General features: G+C 48.6%; 1 protein-coding gene across 2 annotated transcripts in view; it reads right to left on the bottom strand.

The window, feature by feature from the left end:
• LOC138295280 (zinc finger protein 436-like) overlaps nucleotides 1-15,135 on the bottom strand; it is a 140,568-nt gene that overhangs the window by 19,124 nt on the left and 106,309 nt on the right. For both annotated transcript variants that reach the window (XM_069233477.1, XM_069233476.1), the window contains one exon: nucleotides 9,937-10,044. In XM_069233477.1, the coding sequence (XP_069089578.1) occupies nucleotides 9,937-10,044 (108 nt within the window). The remainder of the gene's footprint in view (nucleotides 1-9,936; nucleotides 10,045-15,135) is intronic.

Here is a 15,135-nt window from a genome sequence, read left to right as displayed (position 1 = left end):
GTCCTTGTTAGAGGAATGTCATTACGTGCTCTGAGAGACAGGGGGCTCCCTCTCCTCCTCTGTCCTTGTTAGATGAATGTCAGTGTGTGCTCTGAGAGGCAGGGGGCTCCCTCACCTCCCTTGCCCTTGTTAGAGGAATGTCATTACGTGCTCTGAGAGACAGGGGGCTCCCTCTCCTACCCTGTCCTTGTTAGATAAATGTCAGTGTGTGCTCTGAGAGGCAGGGGGCTCCCTCTCATCCTCTGTCCTTGTTAGATGAATGTCAGTGTGTTCTCTGAGAGGCAGGGGGCTCCCTCTCATCCTCTGTCCTTGTTAGATGAATGTCAGTGTGTTCTCTGAGAGGCAGGGGGCTCCCTCTCCTCCCCTGTCCTTGTTAGATAAATGTCAGTGTGTGCTCTGAGAGGCAGGGGGCTCCCTCTCCTCTGTCCTTGTTAGATAAATGTCAGTGTGTGCTCTGAGAGGCAGGGGGCTCCCTCTCCTCCTCTATCCTTGTTAGATAAATGTCAGTGTGTGCTCTGAGAGGCAGGGGGCTCCCTCTACTCCCTTGTCCTTGTTAGGGGAATGTCATTACGTGCTCTGAGAGACAGGGGGCTCCCTCTCCTAGTCTGTCCTTGTTACATGAATGTCATTATGTGCTCCGAGAGGCAGTGGTCTGCCTTTCACATACTGAGCCTGTAAGATACATGATATAATGATCTCTGATGATGTTTTTTTAAATACAAGGAGCTGTGAGAGGCAGGTGGATTAGTCTTACACACTGTAGCTGCGATCTCCGAGGGGCAGTGGGCTCCTTCTCACAAACATTGCCAGTAACATGCATGCTGCTGGGCTCTGAGCAGCAGAGCTCTCTTTCACACTCACCTAATAGAGGGGCAAATGTGCTCGGGCCAACACTGCACATAAGATTCCTATTCCTCTGCCCCAAGGTGAAAAGCTGCCTCTCACCATGAGCTCAGAGAAACAGCTTCCCAGTGCTGTCCCTATGCATGTTACTATGAGCTCTGAAGGGCTCCTTCTCACAAACCCTGCCAGTAAGATCCATGTTACTGGGTCAGAGAGGCAAAGAGCTCCTGCTAATACTATGCCTGTAAAATGCATGTTACTGTGCTCTGAGAGGCACACCCCCCTTGCACTGTGTGTGCCTGTAAGATTCATGATCCTATGAGCTCTGAGACATTGAAGTTGATCCCACGCCTTATACCTGTACGATGCAGGTTACTAAGCTCTGAGAGACGCAGTGTTCCATCTACCGCTCTGTGCCTGTAAGGTGAATGCTACTCTAACCTCACATCCTGTCCCTTTACAATGCATGTTACAATGAGCTACGAACAGCTCACTGTGCCTGTAAGGTACATATTACTTGACCATGAGAGGCAAACAGCTCCCTCTAACACTGTGTGCCTGTGAGGTACATATAGTACTGGGCCCTGAGAGACAATCAGCTCCCTCTAACACTGTGTGCCTGTGAGGTACATATTGTACTGAGCCTTGAGAGGCAAACAGCTCCCTCTAACACTGTGTGCCTGTGAGGTACATATAGTACTGGGCCCTGAGAGACAATCCGCTCCCACTAACACTGTGTGCCTGTGAGGTACATATAGTACTGGGCTCTGAGAGACAAACAGCTCCCTCTAACACTGTGTGCCTGTGAGGTACATATAGTAATGGGCCCTGAGAGACAATCCGCTCCCCCTAACACTGTGTGCCTGTGAGGTACATATAGTACTGGGCCCTGAGAGACAATCAGCTCCCTCTAACACTGTGTGCCTGTGAGGTACATATAGTACTGGGCCCTGAGAAACAATCAGCTTTCTCTAACACTGTGTGCCTGTGAGGTACATATAGTACTGGGCCCTGAGAGAAAATCCGCTCCCCCTAACACTGCGTACCTCTGAGGTACATATAGTACTGGGCCCTGAGAGACAGTCCGCTCCCCCTAACACTGTGTGCCTGTGAGATATACAGTACTGGGCCCTGAGAGACAATCAGCTCCCTCTAACACTGTGTGCCTGTGAGGTACATATTACTGGGCCCTGAGAGACAATCAGCTCCCTCTAACACTGTGTGCCTGTGAGGTACATATAGTACTGGGCCCTGAGAGGCAAACAGCTCCCTCTAACACTGTGTTCCTGTGAGGTACGTATTACTGGGCCCTGAGAGACAATCAGCTCCCTCTAACACTGTGTGCCTGTGAGGTACATATAGTACTGGGCCCTGAGAGACAATCAGCTCCCTCTAACACTGTGTGCCTGTGAGGTACATATAGTACTGGGCCCTGAGAAACCATCAGCTTCTTCTAACACTGTGTGCCTGTGAGGTACATATAGTACTGGGCCCTGAGAGACAATCCGCTCCCCTAACACTGTGTGCCTGTGAGGTACATATAGTACTGGGCCCTGAGAGACAATCCGCTCCCCCTAACACTAGGTGCCTGTGAGATATACAGTACTGGGCCCTGAGAGACAATCAGCTCCCTCTAACACTGTGTGCCTGTGAGGTACATATTACTGGGCCCTGAGAGACAATCAGCTCTCTCTAACACTGTGTGCCTGTGAGGTACATATAGTACTGGGCCCTGAGAGGCAAACAGCTCCCTCTAACACTGTGTTCCTGTGAGGTACATATAGTACTGGGTCCTGAGAGACAATCAGCTCCCCCTAACACTGTGTGCCTGTGAGGTACATATAGTACTGGGCCCTGAGAGACAATCCGCTCCCCCTAACACTGTGTGCTTGTGAGGTACATATAGTACTGGGCCCTGAGAGACAATCCACTCCCCCTCACACTGTGTGCCTGTGAGGTACATATAGTACTGGGCCCTGAGAGACAATCAGCTCCCTCTAACACTGTGTGCCTGTGAGGTACATATAGTACTGGGCCCTGAGAAACAATCAGCTTTCTCTAACACTGTGTGCCTGTGAGGTACATATAGTACTGGGCCCTGAGAGAAAATCCGCTCCCCCTAACACTGCGTACCTCTGAGGTACATATAGTACTGGGCCCTGAGAGACAGTCCGCTCCCCCTAACACTGTGTGCCTGTGAGATATACAGTACTGGGCCCTGAGAGACAATCAGCTCCCTCTAACACTGTGTGCCTGTGAGGTACATATTACTGGGCCCTGAGAGACAATCAGCTCCCTCTAACACTGTGTGCCTGTGAGGTACATATAGTACTGGGCCCTGAGAGGCAAACAGCTCCCTCTAACACTGTGTTCCTGTGAGGTACGTATTACTGGGCCCTGAGAGACAATCAGCTCCCTCTAACACTGTGTGCCTGTGAGGTACATATAGTACTGGGCCCTGAGAGACAATCAGCTCCCTCTAACACTGTGTGCCTGTGAGGTACATATAGTACTGGGCCCTGAGAAACCATCAGCTTCTTCTAACACTGTGTGCCTGTGAGGTACATATAGTACTGGGCCCTGAGAGACAATCCGCTCCCCTAACACTGTGTGCCTGTGAGGTACATATAGTACTGGGCCCTGAGAGACAATCCGCTCCCCCTAACACTAGGTGCCTGTGAGATATACAGTACTGGGCCCTGAGAGACAATCAGCTCCCTCTAACACTGTGTGCCTGTGAGGTACATATTACTGGGCCCTGAGAGACAATCAGCTCTCTCTAACACTGTGTGCCTGTGAGGTACATATAGTACTGGGCCCTGAGAGGCAAACAGCTCCCTCTAACACTGTGTTCCTGTGAGGTACATATAGTACTGGGCCCTGAGAGACAATCAGCTCCCTCTAACACTGTGTGCCTGTGAGGTACATATAGTACTGGGCCCTGAGAGACAATCAGCTCCCCCTAACACTGTGTGCCTGTGAGGTACATATAGTACTGGGCTCTGAGAGACAAACAGCTCCCTCTAACACTGTGTGCCTGTGAGGTACATATAGTAATGGGCCCTGAGAGACAATCCGCTCCCCCTAACACTGTGTGCCTGTGAGGTACATATAGTACTGGGCCCTGAGAGACAATCAGCTCCCTCTAACACTGTGTGCCTGTGAGGTACATATAGTACTGGGCCCTGAGAAACAATCAGCTTTCTCTAACACTGTGTGCCTGTGAGGTACATATAGTACTGGGCCCTGAGAGAAAATCCGCTCCCCCTAACACTGCGTACCTCTGACGTACATATAGTACTGGGCCCTGAGAGACAGTCCGCTCCCCCTAACACTGTGTGCCTGTGAGATATACAGTACTGGGCCCTGAGAGACAATCAGCTCCCTCTAACACTGTGTGCCTGTGAGGTACATATTACTGGGCCCTGAGAGACAATCAGCTCCCTCTAACACTGTGTGCCTGTGAGGTACATATAGTACTGGGCCCTGAGAGGCAAACAGCTCCCTCTAACACTGTGTTCCTGTGAGGTACGTATTACTGGGCCCTGAGAGACAATCAGCTCCCTCTAACACTGTGTGCCTGTGAGGTACATATAGTACTGGGCCCTGAGAGACAATCAGCTCCCTCTAACACTGTGTGCCTGTGAGGTACATATAGTACTGGGCCCTGAGAAACCATCAGCTTCTTCTAACACTGTGTGCCTGTGAGGTACATATAGTACTGGGCCCTGAGAGACAATCCGCTCCCCTAACACTGTGTGCCTGTGAGGTACATATAGTACTGGGCCCTGAGAGACAATCCGCTCCCCCTAACACTAGGTGCCTGTGAGATATACAGTACTGGGCCCTGAGAGACAATCAGCTCCCTCTAACACTGTGTGCCTGTGAGGTACATATTACTGGGCCCTGAGAGACAATCAGCTCTCTCTAACACTGTGTGCCTGTGAGGTACATATAGTACTGGGCCCTGAGAGGCAAACAGCTCCCTCTAACACTGTGTTCCTGTGAGGTACATATAGTACTGGGCCCTGAGAGACAATCAGCTCCCTCTAACACTGTGTGCCTGTGAGGTACATATAGTACTGGGCCCTGAGAGACAATCAGCTCCCCCTAACACTGTGTGCCTGTGAGGTACATATAGTACTGGGCCCTGAGAGACAATCCGCTCCCCCTAACACTGTGTGCTTGTGAGGTACATATAGTACTGGGCCCTGAGAGACAATCCACTCCCCCTCACACTGTGTGCCTGTGAGGTACATATAGTACTGGGCCCTGAGAGACAATCAGCTCCCTCTAACACTGTGTGCCTGTGAGGTACATATAGTACTGGGCCCTGAGAAACAATCAGCTTTCTCTAACACTGTGTGCCTGTGAGGTACATATAGTACTGGGCCCTGAGAGAAAATCTGCTCCCCCTAACACTGCGTACCTCTGAGGTACATATAGTACTGGGCCCTGAGAGACAGTCCGCTCCCCCTAACACTGTGTGCCTGTGAGATATACAGTACTGGGCCCTGAGAGACAATCAGCTCCCTCTAACACTGTGTGCCTGTGAGGTACATATTACTGGGCCCTGAGAGACAATCAGCTCCCTCTAACACTGTGTGCCTGTGAGGTACATATAGTACTGGGCCCTGAGAGGCAAACAGCTCCCTCTAACACTGTGTTCCTGTGAGGTACGTATTACTGGGCCCTGAGAGACAATCAGCTCTAACACTGTGTGCCTGTGAGGTACATATAGTACTGGGCCCTGAGAGGCAAACAGCTCCCTCTAACACTGTGTTCCTGTGAGGTACATATAGTACTGGGCCCTGAGAGACAATCAGCTCCCTCTAACACTGAGTGCCTGTGAGGTACATATAGTACTGGGCCCTGAGAAACCATCAGCTTCTTCTAACACTGTGTGCCTGTGAGGTACATATAGTACTGGGCCCTGAGAGACAATCCGCTCCCCTAACACTGTGTGCCTGTGAGGTACATATAGTACTGGGCCCTGAGAGACAATCCGCTCCCCCTAACACTAGGTGCCTGTGAGATATACAGTACTGGGCCCTGAGAGACAATCAGCTCCCTCTAACACTGTGTGCCTGTGAGGTACATATTACTGGGCCCTGAGAGACAATCAGCTCTCTCTAACACTGTGTGCCTGTGAGGTACATATAGTACTGGGCCCTGAGAGACAATCAGCTCCCTCTAACACTGTGTGCCTGTGAGGTACATATAGTACTGGGCCCTGAGAGACAATCAGCTCCCCCTAACACTGTGTGCCTGTGAGGTACATATAGTACTGGGCCCTGAGAGACAATCCGCTCCCCCTAACACTGTGTGCTTGTGAGGTACATATAGTACTGGGCCCTGAGAGACAATCCACTCCCCCTCACACTGTGTGCCTGTGAGGTACATATAGTACTGGGCCCTGAGAGACAATCCACTCCCCCTAACACTGTGTGCCTGTGAGGTACATATAGTACTGGGCCCCGAGAGACAATCAGCTCCCTCTAACACTGTGTGTGTCTGTGAGGTACATATAGTACTGGGCCCTGAGAAACCATCAGCTTCTTCTAACACTGTGTGCCTGTGAGGTACATATAGTACTGGGCCCTGAGAGACAATCCGCTCCCCTAACACTGTGTGCCTGTGAGGTACATATAGTACTGGGCCCTGAGAAACCATCAGCTTCTTCTAACACTGTGTGCCTGTTAGGTACATATAGTACTGGGCCCTGAGAGACAATCCGCTCCCCTAACACTGTGTACCTGTGAGGTACATATAGTACTGGGCCCTGAGAGACAATCCGCTCCCCCTAACACTAGGTGCCTGTGAGATATACAGTACTGGGCCCTGAGAGACAATCAGCTCCCTCTAACACTGTGTGCCTGTGAGGTACATATTACTGGGCCCTGAGAGACAATCAGCTCTCTCTAACACTGTGTGCCTGTGAGGTACATATAGTACTGGGCCCTGAGAGGCAAACAGCTCCCTCTAACACAGTGTTCCTGTGAGGTACATATAGTACTGGGCCCTGAGAGACAATCAGCTCCCTCTAACACTGTGTGCCTGTGAGGTACATATAGTACTGGGCCCTGAGAGACAATCAGCTCCCCCTAACACTGTGTGCCTGTGAGGTACATATAGTACTGGGCCCTGAGAAACCATCAGCTTCTTCTAACACTGTGTGCCTGTGAGGTACATATAGTACTGGGCCCTGAGAGACAATCCGCTCCCCTAACACTGTGTGCCTGTGAGGTACATATAGTACTGGGCCCTGAGAGACAATCCGCTCCCCCTAACACTAGGTGCCTGTGAGATATACAGTACTGGGCCCTGAGAGACAATCAGCTCCCTCTAACACTGTGTGCCTGTGAGGTACATATTACTGGGCCCTGAGAGACAATCAGCTCTCTCTAACACTGTGTGCCTGTGAGGTACATATAGTACTGGGCCCTGAGAGGCAAACAGCTCCCTCTAACACTGTGTTCCTGTGAGGTACATACAGTACTGGGCCCTGAGAGACAATCAGCTCCCTCTAACACTGTGTGCCTGTGAGGTACATATAGTACTGGGCCCTGAGAAACAATCAGCTTCCTCTAACACTGTGTGCTTGTGAGGTACATATGGTACTGGGCCCTGAGAGACAGTCCGCTCCCCCTAACACTGTGTGCCTGTGAGGTACATATAGTACTGGGCTCTGAGAGATAATCCGCTCCCTCTAACACTGTGTGCCTGTGAGGTACATATAGTACTGGGCCCTGAGAGACAATCCACTCCCCCTAACACTGTGTGCCTGTGAGGTACATATAGTACTGGGCCCTGAGAGACAATCAGGTCCCTCTAACACTGTGTGCCTGTGAGGTACATATAGTACTGGGCCCCGAGAAACAATCAGCTTCCTCTAACACTGTGTGCCTGTGAGGTACATATAGTACTGGGCCCTGAGAGACAATCAGCTCCCTCTAACACTGTGTGCCTGTGAGGTACATATTACTGGGCCCTGAGAGACAATCAGCTCCCTCTAACACTGTGTGCCTGTGAGGTACATATAGTACTGGGCCCTGAGAGGCAAACAGCTCCCTCTAACACTGTGTTCCTGTGAGGTACGTATTACTGGGCCCTGAGAGACAATCAGCTCCCTCTAACACTGTGTGCCTGTGAGGTACATATAGTACTGGGCCCTGAGAGACAATCAGCTCTCTCTAACACTGTGTGCCTGTGAGGTACATATAGTACTGGGCCCTGAGAAACCATCAGCTTCTTCTAACACTGTGTGCCTGTGAGGTACATATAGTACTGGGCCCTGAGAGACAATCCGCTCCCCTAACACTGTGTGCCTGTGAGGTACATATAGTACTGGGCCCTGAGAGACAATCCGCTCCCCTAACACTGTGTGCCTGTGAGGTACATATAGTACTGGGCCCTGAGAGACAATCCGCTCCCCCTAACACTAGGTGCCTGTGAGATATACAGTACTGGGCCCTGAGAGACAATCAGCTCCCTCTAACACTGTGTGCCTGTGAGGTACATATTACTGGGCCCTGAGAGACAATCAGCTCTCTCTAACACTGTGTGCCTGTGAGGTACATATAGTACTGGGCCCTGAGAGGCAAACAGCTCCCTCTAACACTGTGTTCCTGTGAGGTACATACAGTACTGGGCCCTGAGAGACAATCAGCTCCCTCTAACACTGTGTGCCTGTGAGGTACATATAGTACTGGGCCCTGAGAAACAATCAGCTTCCTCTAACACTGTGTGCTTGTGAGGTACATATGGTACTGGGCCCTGAGAGACAGTCCGCTCCCCCTAACACTGTGTGCCTGTGAGGTACATATAGTACTGGGCTCTGAGAGATAATCCGCTCCCTCTAACACTGTGTGCCTGTGAGGTACATATAGTACTGGGCCCTGAGAGACAATCCGCTCCCCCTAACACTGTGTGCCTGTGAGGTACATATAGTACTGGGCCCTGAGAGACAATCAGCTCCCCCTAACACTGTATGCCTGTGAGGTACATATAGTACTGGGCCCCGAGAAACAATCAGCTTCCCCTAACACTGTGTGCCTGTGAGGTACATATAGTACTGGGCCCTGAGAGATAATCCGCTCCCTCTAACACTGTGTGCCTGTGAGGTACATATAGTACTGGGCCCTGAGAGACAATCAGCTCCCTCTAACACTGTGTGCCTGTGAGGTACATATAGTACTGGGCCCTGAGAGACAGTCCGCTCCCCCAACACTGTGTGCCTGTGAGGTACATATAGTACTGGGCCCTGAGAGACAATCCGCTCCCCCAACACTGTGTGCCTGTGAGGTACATATAGTACTGGGCCCTGAGAGACAATCAGCTCCCCCTAACACTGTGTGCCTGTGAGGTACATATAGTACTGGGCCCTGAGAAACCATCAGCTTCTTCTAACACTGTGTGCCTGTGAGGTACATATAGTACTGGGCCCTGAGAGACAATCCGCTCCCCTAACACTGTGTGCCTGTGAGGTACATATAGTACTGGGCCCTGAGAGACAGTCCGCTCCCCCAACACTGTGTGCCTGTGAGATATACAGCACTGGGCCCTGAGAGGCAGAGCTTTTCTCACACGCACCTGTAACCTTTACTAGTCCTGGTGTCTACCTCCAACCGGTATGGCATGGCCCATTGACATTTACAGCTAGATTAAAGCTGTTAGGAGTGGAGGATCTCACTTCTGTTGGTACTACATCAATCTCCAATATTGTAGATGCTGATTTCCGCCACTTCCAAGGGGGGCGCTGCACTGCTCCAAGTAAACCCCAACATTTTCTGACCCTAGCAGCTGCTGCCTCTGGATGCCCTGATAGTCTTCATTACTGCTCGTGTTGCACCTGCGCACTGGCCCATCTTGCTCTTGAAAGCCTCAATCTCTTCTGAAGAGAATGGTAATAGCCTCCAGTAAAGCTGTAGACAAGACCTCCCATTGCAGTAATGAGCTCAAGTTAGGATGATTGTCCTTCAGCCCTTCTTCAGGGCTTCGCCCCAGCGGACGCTTCAGGACACCGAGTACCCCGTCCACCCGCCATCCCCTGTGATTCTAGGTCTTGTGGGGCGTCAGCGAGCTTCACCTTACCTTCCACGGGGCTAGTAAGGATGTGGATGACGTCAGAATCGTCGAGCTCAGGATCACTGGCTTCTTTCTTCACGATAATGAGTAGCTCAGCCTTGTCTTGCGAAGAATCTGAAAAGCACAAGAGAGGAATAGTGTCAACTGGAAATAACACAGGGTGATTGGTGGGATGCAAGGACAGGCAACCGGTGCCTACCTGGGCTCAGCATCTACACAACACAAGCACAGGAGGGAATGACTGGCGAGTATTCAGATTAGGAACAGAGCTTCCGTTTGTAAAGGGATGGCTTCCTCCGCACACTCCCATGGTCACCTCGAGCCGGACATATCCTGACACTCCAGAGCTAGTCTTCATGCTGAAGAAGTCTCAGTAACAGAGACAAGCGGGCTCTCCTTCCATTCACATATTCCTTCTTAGCTTCAGCATCTGAGGATAACACATTCAAGCAGTTCTCCTACTGATCAGAAATAATGCCTAATGTGGATGTGGTTCAGTTAGCCCGACTTGGCCTCAGTTAATTTGCAGTGACACCTGCCTGAGGTTTCAGAAAAATGCACCTTTACTTTATGTGAGCAAAGCCTCCTCTTCCTATCTTTCCATGATCTGAACAGTGGTGTCCGCAGTGCAATATTTTAGGCAGCAATGTTCAGGTTGTTTCTTGGCTCTGTAACTTCCCTGGTTTCCTACACAAGCTACAAACGGATTGCAGTGTTCTATGCAAATCACAAGTCATTCCCTTCTTTAGTTTTGCCGAGTGATCTCGACCAAGAGGAATTTCATTCCCTTCCCAAATTACGGTGGCAGACAAGGGTCTTTTGTCCTGATTTGTTAACATTTTGCTTTGAAATTGTATTGTGATGTATTAGATGTGTTGTTAAAGTTTGTTTGCATCAGCAAAGGGCGCATTTTTGGCAAAATCTAAGAAACATTCGCTAGTGGGAAAGTTCTGCTTCCCTGTGCGTACGAGACGCTGCTGAATCATAGTCTACAGACATGTCTGTGGCTTGAAGAATTGCAGAAGGCCACAGGACGAGGCAAAAAGCTGCAATTTCCAGAGAACTCAAGAGGAAGAAAGCTGAGTGTTTGAGGCGTGTCATGTGTGAGCTGAGACCGCAACTGAGACCTGCGTAGACGGCCAGAAGAGACATTGGCCTCAAAGATCTTACATTTTTGCTCGATGAATATCCTTGCAGCAGCTGCATGAACTGAGAAATTACACAACTGATGCTGAACAACAACCTGATGAAAGATCGAACCCCAAATTTTGAATTTCTGAAGATACTGAATGGATTTTGACAATGATGTTTATACCAGCACAGACCTGACTGCTTGTCGAGAGTGGATTTCAACTTCTGGCCGCATTATTTCTCTTCAGCCCTCGCCTGCGGTCCTTTAACTGCCCAGATCCAAATGTCCACGCTCGCAGTTTAAGATCACCTAGCAATTTAAGATTTGAAAGTTTTGTGCTCACACTGATCATCTAATGGTCTGCTATTCATTTAATGCAAACACTGATGTTTTTAGAAGCATTTGTTAAAAACATCTGCTATATATCTGTATAAGCTGCTTCAAACTTTTTGAATTTTGTTTACCTATATAGGTGAAGAAATACTGATGTGTCTGTATAATTACTCATCTATATGAGCGCTGGAAAAGAACATTTTGCCTTCACCCCTTGTATTTGAGATTGAAGATTTATTTAGAGACTACATTTTAGTGAGAAGAAGACGGCTGCATTTACAAAAGATTTCGCTGAGTCTCCCTAAGCAACTTTGATGATGCAAATCAATGCAGAACAATACAAACTCAAGCATTAATCTAATACACAAAGGTAAAAAAAATATATACACAATCTAAATTTAAAGGGAAGTTGGAGCTTTTCTAAATTTCTGAAAGGCCTCCTATTGTCCGTAATATATTATGTGTGATGCACTTGCGCTGCTCCGACGAATCAGTCTGAGGATACCAACTTCATTTTTCCCTCAAATGAATTCACATTTACAGAATATTCAATTTTTTTCAATTTTACATTTTGCTTCTTTATTTATATATCCTTTATTATTGAACTTCATAAGCGGTTGTGGCCCTCTCCGCAGGTGATATGCTCCCCCCGGGGCCCCCTACATACAGGTAGGAAACTTCATGGCTGAATCATAAAGTTAGTTGAAGACTTTGCTGAAAATACTTACGCAAATTTCTTGAGAACATTCCAAGAGATAATGAGTGTTTCTGACTGTTCTTTATGTCCACAACTTTCAACTTCTGTTTCTGAAGGATTAACTGAGATTCCAGTAAGTTATGTACTGTTGTGTTCCATTTACTATTCCCTAATTGTGCATTATGATTATTTAGAAGAACGTGAAGTAGATTATGATGTTACCATAGATAAAATGCCTGTAGTCCTAAAACTAGATACAACAAGAAGCCTAGTTTGATATTCATAATGCTTGGGCAGGTTCTTGATAATGAGCATTATTATTCCTGTGCATATATCATGCAAATAGTTTGACTAAAGTGAGTGAACTGAACTATAAAAGAGAAAGACATGAGTGTTTTAGTCAAACAATATCAGATGTGTTTGGTGTGTTAATTCCTTCTATCGGTGTAGTTTTGAGTGATGCTAAGATTAGAAAGTGCCACCTTTAGCGGATTGCTTGGCAGGTAATACTGCTGGTGCACTAACAAACATTAACGGAGAGATGTTTGCTGTACGCTCAGTGGTTATCCAAAACACTCCAGCTTTACATTATATATATATATTGATATCATAACTAACATTCAAAATGAGATTCATCCTGTGGGAGAACCTGGTGTATTGGAGGACATTGGCGTATGGTTTGGGTAAGACTTTCTTTGGCCTTTTAACTGAGCGGACTATGTCGGTCTGTCACTTTTGCTTTATATTAGTCTTCGCTACCGGCTTCCTTCAGAGACTGACCTTATGTTAGTCCTCCTGCAGATTAGGACTTTGACTATTTTGTTTGAACTAATTCATGGGTAACTCATTATTGTTTGCTTTTTATAATGATTATATATTTTTAATAAACTCATGAAATTTAACCAGGATTTCTGTGTCATGCATATTTGTGTTTGTTCGCCTTGGACTAAGTGTTACAAAAACTCACAAGGTCTTGCTGAGTCTCAGACCGTCCCGATCTTGAGCATTGACTCCTTTCAACTAGTTAATTAGAGCATCGACACACTACAGCTAAAAAGGATGTGGTGTATTCTCAGCATGTCCATAAAAGTGTACCAGATGTCCCTGGTGAGGGAGCGATCAGGACATCCATTCTTGCCTTGAAGCCCAAATAAAACCACAGGCTCATCATTCCATCTTAGTCCTTTTCTAGCCAAGATGTATTGTGCTCGGTAGTGTGCACATTTAATCCTTACTCAAGAACAGACAACACATTCAGAAATTGTGACCTAACTCCTTTGCAACCAAACAGTTTATGGAATGTTTCACCAACTGTATTGTGAAGGGCCCAGCATAATGATCAGAAATTGTAATGTATAAGAGCTGGTAATCTAAGCGTTTAATGCGTTGTTTAAAAACTATTTTTATTCGAGGTTTTGACATTACAGGCAATAACAGAACCCCTCACCCCACTATATTCACCCCCTCCCAACAACACAGGGAAGGTGTAGTCAACCTAGATATAATGTATCAAGAATAATTGTTTCTTCTCTGGGGATCCTCCTCCTATTGATGGGCGTTGTATGAATGTGCACCTCAGCGTCTAGGCGTAGTCGCAGTACATAGAGGCCCCTTTCGCCTTCTGTAAGTTCCATCCAAGGAGCCCTAGGTAGGCCACCTATGTCCTCCATCAGGCCCTGCCAGGGGCCCTACACCTGGATAACCTTACCCGGGCATACGCTGGCCTGCTTAGCCCTCGCTTAATGCGTTTTTGTGTCTACGGCAGACAGCATGTGTGCAATCTACAAATCTGAGGACTGAATTCCTGTGAAAACTGTCTGCTTTTCATCCTCATCAGACCCCTTTCAGGGGCTACATTGTAATCTGGGGTTACACAGCAGAAGCCATGGGGTTTGAGGTAATCTGCCTCTAATGTCCCAGGGCCTCTTGTTCTCTGGCTTTGCAAACTGGGCCAAGTACAACCCCTTTTTCGGCCTGATGTCAGTGTGGTTGACTGTGTTCACTGGGATTCTGCTAACCAGGACCCCAGTGATTATGTTCTCTCTCCCAAAACTCTGTATTTTATCCACAATTGCCAGAGTGGTGCCCCATTATAAGTCCCTAGTATGTGGTACCTAGGTACCCAGGGCATTAGGGTTCCAGGGGATCCCTATGGCTGCGGCATATATTTTGCCACCCATAGGGAGCCCAAGCAAAGAGTTCTGCAGGACTGCCATGGCAGCCTACATGAAAAGGTGCAAGCACCCTTTCACTGCCACTTTTCACTGCATCAGATCACTTGTAAGTCACCCCTATGGCAGGCCTTCCAGCCCAGAGGGCAGAGTGCAAAGTACCTGTGTGTCCACGCCCATTTTCCCAGACATCGTGAGTGCGGGGACGCCATTCTATGGTTGTACTGGACATAGGTCAACTACTACGTCCAGCTACATAATAGTTACTCCGAACATAGGCATGTTTGGTATCAAACATAATGGAATCATTCTTCAAGGCTTTTGCAAGCATTGGCTGTATGATTCCATGCACTCTGGGGGCTTCTTAGAGGACCCCCAGTATTGCCATTACATCCTTCTGAGGGTTTACAGGAAGCCCCAGCTGCTGCCACCTCCCAGACAGGTTTCTGCCCTCCTGTTACTTGAAAAGCACGAGCCTAGGAAGGCAGAACAAAGGATTTCCTTTGAGAGAGGGGTGTTACACCCTCTCCCTTTGGAAATAGGTGTTACGGGCTTGGGAGTGGTAGCCTCCCGTGCCACTGGAAATGCTTTGAAGGTCATATTTGATGCCCTCATTGCAGAAACCAGTCTACACCGGTTCAGGGACCCCCAGTCCCTGCTCTGGCGTGAAACTGGACAAAGGAAAGGGGAGTGACCACTTCCCTGTCTATCACCACCTCAGGAGTGGTGCTCAGAGCTCCTCCAGAGGGTCCCTGGGTTTTGCCATCTTGGATTCGAGATTGGCACGGCACTCTGGGAGCATCTGAGTGGGCAGTGCCAGCAGGTGACGTCAGAGCCCCATCCTGATAGGTGGCACTCAGCTAGGTGACCAA

Source organism: Pleurodeles waltl, chromosome 5, assembly GCF_031143425.1.
Source record: "Pleurodeles waltl isolate 20211129_DDA chromosome 5, aPleWal1.hap1.20221129, whole genome shotgun sequence".
Lineage (NCBI taxonomy): Eukaryota > Metazoa > Chordata > Amphibia > Caudata > Salamandridae > Pleurodeles > Pleurodeles waltl.
The sequence above is the reverse complement of the archived record's forward strand: the minus strand, read 5'-3'. Positions and strand labels throughout refer to the sequence as shown.